The sequence below is a fragment of the Nicotiana sylvestris genome, chromosome 9 (assembly GCF_000393655.2).
Source record: "Nicotiana sylvestris chromosome 9, ASM39365v2, whole genome shotgun sequence".
Lineage (NCBI taxonomy): Eukaryota > Viridiplantae > Streptophyta > Magnoliopsida > Solanales > Solanaceae > Nicotiana > Nicotiana sylvestris.
This window is the reverse complement of record NC_091065.1, coordinates 149,282,728-149,291,105: the sequence shown is the minus strand read 5'-3', so window position 1 is coordinate 149,291,105 and position 8,378 is coordinate 149,282,728. Positions and strand designations below refer to the sequence as shown.

The following is an 8,378-nucleotide window of genomic DNA, read 5'->3' as shown; positions in this document are numbered from 1 at the left end:
TTCATGCTCCCAATGGCCCTGAACATTGGGAGGTCTCTCTAATGTAAAGTCCATCCCTCATCGAGACAAAGCATCTCGAGGTTAGCTCACAGGACGCCGACGGTGTACCACCGACCAAGCGGGAAGTAGAGGCGGAACTCTCCTCTTCTTGATGAATGGATTTGGGCGTAGCAGCCATAACTATGGTGAAACAAGAGAAGGGAAATGAAAATTAGGCGAAAGCTTTGAATTAAAATGGTGAAAGAACTGACGCAAGGAAGGAGAGCTCTATAAAAAGGATAGTTGCTCAAATTAGCAAAATCCTCAAATAAGAAGAAAGCAAATACATATATAGAGCAAGCGGCGACTGTTCGCCTATTTTGAAGGCCAATTAATTCTGACCATGCCATTACCACTTTTGGGGAAGTGTACTGGTGGGACTATCCTGGTCACTTCACGGTCATGTCATATGAATGACACTGTCATACAGCTCTCGAGATATATCGAGATCCCCATATCGATCTAGCCTCGAGATGGTATCCGATCTCGAGGATCTCGATTACTCCTAGTATAGGCTCCAAAGGTCCGACATCACAATTCAAAGATTAACTTTGCATAAGCATTGAAAAATAAAATTTGAAGACTCGAAGCGAAGGAATCTTTTTGCATTCCCAAAAATACATTTACAAAGGGTGTCTTTACAAAACTTCCCCGAGGAACCCATACACAAAAAGAAAGAAAAGGAGATGCAGAGATGACGATGCGAGTCTATTCTTCACCCTCAGTATTGCCTGAATCACTTTCGGAACCCTCATCCGAAGTAGTTGAAGGTGCTGATTCTTCCTCCAAGACTCTGGCTTTCTCAATCTCAGCAGAGAGATCGACACCTTTGGTACTTGCTTCTTCGAAGGCCTGCCTCCTAGCTTGTAAATGAGCATGAGAAACGGCCCAAGCCAGCTTCTGCTCGACGTTCTCAGATATCTCTCTGGCTCGATCGTTTGTGGTGGCGGCATCTCTCTTGTTTGAGGACATATATTCATCAGCCTCGGACTTGGCCACAGATAATGTAGTGGCCTCCTTCTGAGCTCTTCGAAGAAGATCCTGGGTCGAGGCCAACTCTCCCCGCAAAAAGTCTTTCTCAGAGGTCACGACCTCTTTTTGCCTCTTCAGCTCGAGGATCTCCACATCTTTGGTTGCAACCTCTTCTTGAAGTTGCTCTACCGGGGCATTCTTTTTCCCAATCTACAAAGTCGAATCAAGATAGTAAGCATTAAGTCATAAGAATAAAAAGATGAATTCATGAATGTCGTGTTACTTGCTCAGCTAAGCTAGTCCGTTCCTAGTGTACTCCCTCTAGACTCGTCCAAAGCTCACTCAACTCCTCTTCCTTTCGGGAAGAGGAAGCCTTCGACTCATTTAGCTTCGAGGTGAGCTTCTCGAGATCCTTCTCACGGCATGAAAGCTCATCTTGAAGCTTAGAAAAGGCGTGGTCATACAATTTCTTGACCTACAACAAAGCATAGAAGTTAGAAAGGCAAAAGTAAAAATTTGAAGCACAAATGGTATGTCACGAATATCACCTGCTTTTGAAGCCTCTCAGCCTCCTCGAGAGCGACGGGGGCATTGAGATCTGTGTCCACACCAATACCAACGAATTAGTCCTTGAACGTATCATCCTCTCTCTTAGAGGTCTCCACATCGGCAACGCCCCTATTTTGGGCATTCTTTATTTCCCCCGGAGATAATGAAGGGCCCAAATCAAAGCCGACCACAGTGTCAATTTCTATAGGGGTTCCTTCTCGACCCCGAAATATTTTGGATTTAGGCCCTTCAAAATTGCTAGCCGAGGATTCGCCAGCATGGACTGTACCATGTCCAACTTGAGGCTCGGGGACTGCGCCCAAACCCTCCTCGAGGGTCTCCTCAGCACGATATTGGTCCACATTGGACATCCCCAACTCAGAGGCCTTCCGCCTAATAACTTGTGGAGCATAAGTGCTCCGTCTTACTATTTGTACCAAAGGGAGATCGCCATCATCATTATCTTTCTCTTCGGTACGAAGACTTGCCGTAGCAGTCGAAGTCAAGACCGTGGCATCGGTCTGAGGCCTGCGGACCTTGGGTTTCTTTGATTTTAGAGACTCGATCGATGCCTCCTTCTTCCTCTTCTTACCCTTGTCGGGTTTCGAGGCTTCTTCTTCACCAGGGGGAGGCGGTCTCATCAACACGCATTCCCTGAGGCCTGCACAGGCATGATGTATTAAACTTACCGCCACAAAGAATAATCATAAGAAACTTGGTAATGACAACAACGAAAGCATACCGTGGTTCTTGGCCTGCCACTGCATTTTGGCCAAATCACGCCAAACACGCTTGTTGTATGGAAAAGTAGAGTCTAATAGTTTGATCCATCCCGAAAGGTTCTGAACCGCACCGGGGAACCAAATGATGGCTACATAATCAAAAGAAGATCATTTCAGAAGAAGAAGAAAAAGGGGCAATAAACTGTGCTCGATGTAGGGACACTTACATTTCATGTTCCATTCCTCCAGGAATGGCATCCTATTAGCAGGGATGATGTCCGAGGTTCTTACTCCGATAAACCCGCTCATCCATCCCCGATCTTTCTCCTCATCGATACTCGCAAAGAATATGTTTGCAGATCGATGGTGAAGATTGATTAAACCCCCTCAGAAGAGACGGGGGCTGTACAATCTAATCAAGTAGTTGAGGATGAAGGTTATTCCCTCGATCTGGTTGGAGAAATATCTGAACATGTAAACAATCCTCCAGAAAGAAGGATAGATCTGACCGAGTGTCACTCGGTACTGATGACAAAATTAAAGAATCACCGGATCTATCAGTGGGGAAGAAGAATCTGCAGGGCCTAGAGTGAAGGGGTATGTGTATACACTGAGGAACCCAGCTTTGTGTGCTACTATGCTTTCCTCAGCTTTGGGGATCTCTACTTGCATTACCTCCCCCCATCGGTAGTCTATCATTACTCTCTTCATGTCGGTCACCACACTGATGTACCGAGTCATGGGCTCGCATCGGCCCGGTGTAGAAGGGGGTTTCTCAATGGTAAAATTGGAGACTGTATCGAAGTGGCCAGGGATACATTGCTCAATACTTGGAGGTTGTTTACCTTGAAAATTTTAATAACAATTAAATTTGATTTTGTGATTTTAAAAATACGTGATCTATTTTTATATTAGTTGTTAGGAAATGGATGCTGAATAAAAGATTAAAAAGTAAAATTATAGCTTAGAGACGATGTGATAATCAAACCACACGGTTGGAGAACGGGGCCTCGATATGTCGTATATGAGGCCTCGAGGTCGAGTTGGGTGGCCGGCTTAGAGAGATCGAGTGAGGACTAATAGTTATGAGAGTTGTGATGATGGCTCTTTAAGATCAATGATAAAAAATAAATGAAGAACAATAAATAAAGCACAATGAATATAAGCAATAAATTTTGGAAGTAATGAGATCAAGAGAATATGTTAGAGAGCAGAGAGAATGTTCTTGTATGTTTAATATTGAATATCCGATATCCACAAAATGACAAAGATCCCCTTTATATATGAGGGGGAATCCCAACATAGTATAAATGCATTTATTCCAAATATATGGGGCTGGTACAGCCATTTTAATGTCATGGTACGTGTTTGGACTAGCCTAATAAACTTTGTCAGTTCTAGTCATGTGCCTTGGGAACCTTACACCGATCCACCGACGCTACCGATTTACCCTGCCTCGAGGCCGACCGTTGATTACGCTACCTCAAAGTAGATTACTGAGAACCCTCGAGGCCGTAGCCCCTAGCTAAGCTTCGAGCCTTCGCGAGGCAGTTTTTTCGAGGCACCTTAGTGACCGTAAAATCGAACCACCAAATTTTGCCATATACAGATAGTCTCCGTGTTTCTTAGAGTGGAACGATAAGAAATGACTTTGATATCTATCTCTTCGAGCTTCCCGCGATGATATCATACTTATGATGTAAGCCTTTGTGATAACTGATGTGTCCCATCGGTTCATCTTTCCAGAATCATTTAATGTACTGCCGACTCTCGATAATATTGCTATTGGTCCAGTTCCAAAAAATGCATTGATTGCACCTGCCTATACGTCTTTCAAAAACATTGATGGCGCCGTCGGTTATGCTGCCACCCCTTCTATAAATGGAATCCTTCTTGAACCGACTCTTTATTCGAATGTTCTCTAACAGCCTTTCACCCCTCTCTTCTCTTCACCCTCATCCATTGTTATTTCCCATGCTTAAGGCCCGTGGCCTTAAGGTTGCATGGCAACGTTCTCATCAGTCACGCCATGGCCTTTTTCCAGGGCTCTCCCTTACCGAGTGAGATTGCACTGATTTGTTGTTGTTATTGTTGTTGTTGTCCCGAGATGATGAGAGAGAAATCACAAATTATCCTCGCATTAGAGGATATGAAGACTATGAACTTCTACTCATCTCTCCTGACTACCCGCTGTGGCGCCTCACTTATTTTGCTTTCCGTGGAGTAAGGTGGTACTATCTACTAACTGTTGCATCCCACACTGGTGTAACGTCTCAAGAAGTGGCTTCACAATAGTAGTGCTGGCGAGATCCGTACTCGCCAGATTTTTCACCCAGCCACTTCTTCATCCTTCTCCGCTCCTTCATCTTTTTCTTCTTCTTCATCTTTTCCTGCTTCTTCTTCATCACTTTCCTCTTCTTCATCTTCTCCCTTAAAGATGCCGTTTTGGAAGATCGAGATGAGGCCCCCGAGGAGATGGTGCTCGAAGATGCTACCACCAAGAATAGATTAGACTCTTGGCTTTTATTATATATGTATATAATTTTGCTTATTTGTTTTTGTGTAAGGACCCTTCGTGGGATTTGTAATCATATGTAAGGACCCCTCGTGGGATTTTGTAATCATGGTTTATTAATACAAGGATATTTCTTTGATTTGTCTCTGATTTATGCTGAATCCCCTCTTTATTTGCGTTTGTGAAAAATCTGAGTATGTGACTCTACCGGTTGGCCCGAATATCAAATCAGGGCATAGGTATTCCCTCGGTTCTTGATCGGCTGATATGATTTTCCCTTAAACACTTTGTCATCTCTCGGACCAAGCCAAGATTAACCCGGTACAGACTTAGACTACCGAAATCGGTGACTTTGAATCGAGTGAGAATGAGGCCTCAATTTTTAGAAAAAACTTAGCTCCATTTAGATCTCGTTGGTAGTTCTCGAGGGGAAACTTGCTCGAGTGCTTGGGACTAAAGATATCCCTTGGACTTTCAAGGACAGTCCCCAAGTGAGATTTAGCCTAATTTCGGGTGGCCCAAAAAACTTAATTTGAACTTAGCGTGAAGGTAGACATGGGGCTTCATCAGTAATTCTTGAGTGCGAACTGGCTCGAGCTTAGGTAGCTCGAGGGCCAAGGAATCGGGTAAATGACCCATATTCACAATAGCAGAAACCCTCAAGGCATGATGCCACCTCGAGATTGGGCTCCTTAGAAGCCTTTCTTCTTTTTTAACGGAGGACCTCGAGATCAGGTACCATCTCGAGGTTTGTAATGATATTGACGGCCCCTTAGAGCCTTTCTTCTTTTTTGATGGAGGTCCTCTAGATCGGGTACCATCTCAAGACCGTAATGATATTGACGGCTCCTTAGAGCCTTTCTTCTTTTTTGACGGAGGCCCTCGAGATCGGGTACCATCTCGAGGCCTGTAATGATATTGATGGCGCCTTAGAACCTTTCTTCATTTTTGACGGAGGTCCTTAAGATCGAGTACCATCTCGAGGCCTGTAATGATATTAATGGCTCCTTAGAGCCTTTCTTCTTTTTTGACGGAGGTCCTCGAGATCGGGTACCATCTCGAGGCCTGTAATGATATTGATGGATCCTTAAAGCCTTTCTTCTTTTTTGACAGAGGTCCTTGAGATCGGGTACCATCTCGGGGCCTGTAATGATATTGATGGCTCCTTAGAGCCTTTCTTCTTTTTTGATGGAGGTCCTCGAGATCGGGTACCATCTCGAGGCCTGTAATGATATTGATGGCTCCTTAGAGCCTTTCTTCTTTTTTGATGGAGTTCCTCGAGATCGGGTACCATCTCGAGGCCTATAATGATGTTGACGGCTCCTTAGAGCCTTTCTTCTTTTTTTATGGAGGTCCTCGATATCGGATACCATCTCGAGGCTTGGTTGATGTGGGGGTCTCTGACTTCAAATCATCGTATGGTGGCATCAAGTGTATGACACAGTTATGAAATGACCGAGGAAACTCCACCGGCACATCTTCCCTATGTGATAAAAGCTTTAGCCAGTATATTTAATTGGCCTTTGAGGCAGGCGGATAGTCACCGCTTTCTATATATATAGGGTTGTCTTCGCCCTTTTGATGATTCCATTATTCTGAGTAGTTATCCTCTTTTATAGAGTTCTCCTTTCCTGCGTTAGGTCCTCCATCATTTCAATTTTGACACCCTTGCTCAAATTCCCGCTCCAATTCTATAATTTTACCACAGTCATGGCTCCTACGTCAGGGTCCGCTTGGCAAGGAGAAGGGAGTTCTGCCTCTGTTCCTGCCTAGCTGGCGGTGTGCCGTCGGTGCTAGGCGAGTCATCCTCTAGGCATTTTGTTTCGAGGGGGGATCTTCTGTCAAAAAAGTCTCCCAATGTTTGAGGTCATTGGGAGCATGCCTCGAAGCTTGATTCTTTAATAGGAGAGGAGCACCTTGAGTCGGCGAGGAAGGATTGTGAATGGGGGGAAAAGGTAGTATTGCGGGTGCCTTCCCCGGAAGAGAGCATTATGGACCATGCCAGGGGGTTTTTGAACGTGTACACGTACCCTTTTACGCTGGGCCCCCTTGATAGGGTTGTTCTCGACTTCTATCGAAAGTACCAGGTTACATTGGTGCAGATTCACCCATCTTTTTGGTGGATAGTATTGATGATGAGGTTCTTTGCGAAAGAAGCAGATCTTGAATTCACACTTATTCATCTCATCGAGCTGTATCGGCCTTTTCACCATCGAGGTCTGCTAACCCTGCGATGCTGATCCACCACGCCTTTCGTTGTTGACGACAAAGAAGATGGAGATCGGGGATGGATGAGCCGATTTGTCTGAGTACAGACTGTCGATATTATCCCTATGGAGTTTCTACCATTTCCTGAGGAATGGAATTTTACATGTAAGTGGTACATTCATGCCTTCGTAGTTTTGCTTATGGCGAAGGCGAGCTCCGTAAATGTGCCTTCCTTTCCTTTTCTCCAGCAACTTCATAGATGCCGTGCGAGGCGCCCGATCTTCCAGATTGGGCTCGGAAGTTGGCAACCCACTTGACCTACAATGAGTATAAGTGGCAAGATTTGTCCAAGGATAGGTAGGAGGCAAAACACCATGGTACGTGCTATGTGATTTGCTCCCCCTCCCTCCCCCCTTTTTCTTAGAAGGGCACTTTTTCTTTCTGCGTACTAACTCTGTTATCGTAGGCATTGGGGAGTCCCTTAAAGCGAGGTCGTGCCCTCTAGGAGAGAGAGAAAGACCGTTAGCTTCAGGACCGAGGGATGATAATAATAACAATAAGCAGAAAAGGTCTTTGCAGCACGACAGTGATTATAGCAAGACGAGTCTAGCCCGGAGGATCAGCGAGGACGTGTCAGTCGAACCTGCAGCACCTGAGATTTCTAACTTTAGAAAAACGGTCCCTCCTCCGCTGCCATCTTCCTTTTCTGTCGAAGGTACTTTGAGGAACGAGGGATGCCTGCCGCCGACTTCTTCTCCCGTCGAAGGTACTTTGAGGGGCGTTCGAAGCCAGGGTCCATATATGTCGGATGACCGTATACCAATTGGGAGTAGTTCTGTTAGGGTTAACGAAGCTGGGATAGCAAATGTACGTTCGACCTTCGAGGGAGCTCAGCAGCTCTACTCCGTGCTGAGTTTTAGCTGATCGCATTTGTTTTATAGTTTTTGCAATTTTTGCTCTCTTATCATGTTTCTCTTCCACAGGCTTTTAACAAGCTCAAATTTGAGTTGCTTCACTGCGAGGCTAGGCTGAAAAAAGCCGTATATGGGGAGAAATCCCTCAGGCTTCTTTACGATGAAAGGGAAGGCGAGTTGGCACACTTACGGTATGAGACGAGTTGCAGTTTGAACTACGAAAGCTACCTCGAGGAGCAGGTAACTTCTGTTTCAAGGGAGTGTGTGCTTCTTCTTCTATCTTCCGAGGCTAATGTTTCTTTTACTTCAGCTGCAGAAAAAGACAGAAGACCTAGAATGCCTTAGGAATGAAGTTGGTCAAGCCAAGCACGAGCGTGATGAGCTAAGGGCTCGGGTGGACGCCCAGATATCGGCTAAGAAAGATGCTTTGGCCAAGGCTTCCGCCCTCGAGGTGCAACT

The 8,378-nt window shown here is 45.2% G+C and overlaps 1 protein-coding gene across 1 annotated transcript; it reads right to left on the bottom strand.

The window, feature by feature from the left end:
- Positions 1 to 747: 747 nt before the first annotated feature.
- Positions 748 to 4,705, bottom strand: LOC138878396 (intracellular protein transport protein USO1-like). Its single transcript, XM_070158072.1, has 6 exons — positions 4,615 to 4,705; positions 2,303 to 2,431; positions 1,850 to 2,221; positions 1,560 to 1,609; positions 1,328 to 1,486; positions 748 to 1,221 (listed from the first exon to the last, which is right to left on the bottom strand). Exons 1-6 carry the CDS (start codon positions 4,703 to 4,705, stop codon positions 748 to 750), a joined length of 1,275 nt encoding a protein of 424 aa, XP_070014173.1.
- Between the last annotated feature and the right edge of the window lie 3,673 nt (positions 4,706 to 8,378).

Excerpts from the sequence above, each read along its gene's own strand:
- LOC138878396 (XM_070158072.1), bottom strand. The coding sequence starts at position 4,705 with ATGAAGAAGAGGAAAGTGATGAAGAAGAAGCAGGAAAAGATGAAGAAG. Across the intron at positions 2,222-2,302 it reads GTGGCAGGCCAAGAACCACG|GCCTCAGGGAATGCGTGTTG; the intron begins GTATGCTTTCGT and ends ATGCCTGTGCAG. Across the intron at positions 1,610-1,849 it reads CGAGCCTCAAGTTGGACATG|ATCTCAATGCCCCCGTCGCT; the intron begins GTACAGTCCATG and ends GTGTGGACACAG.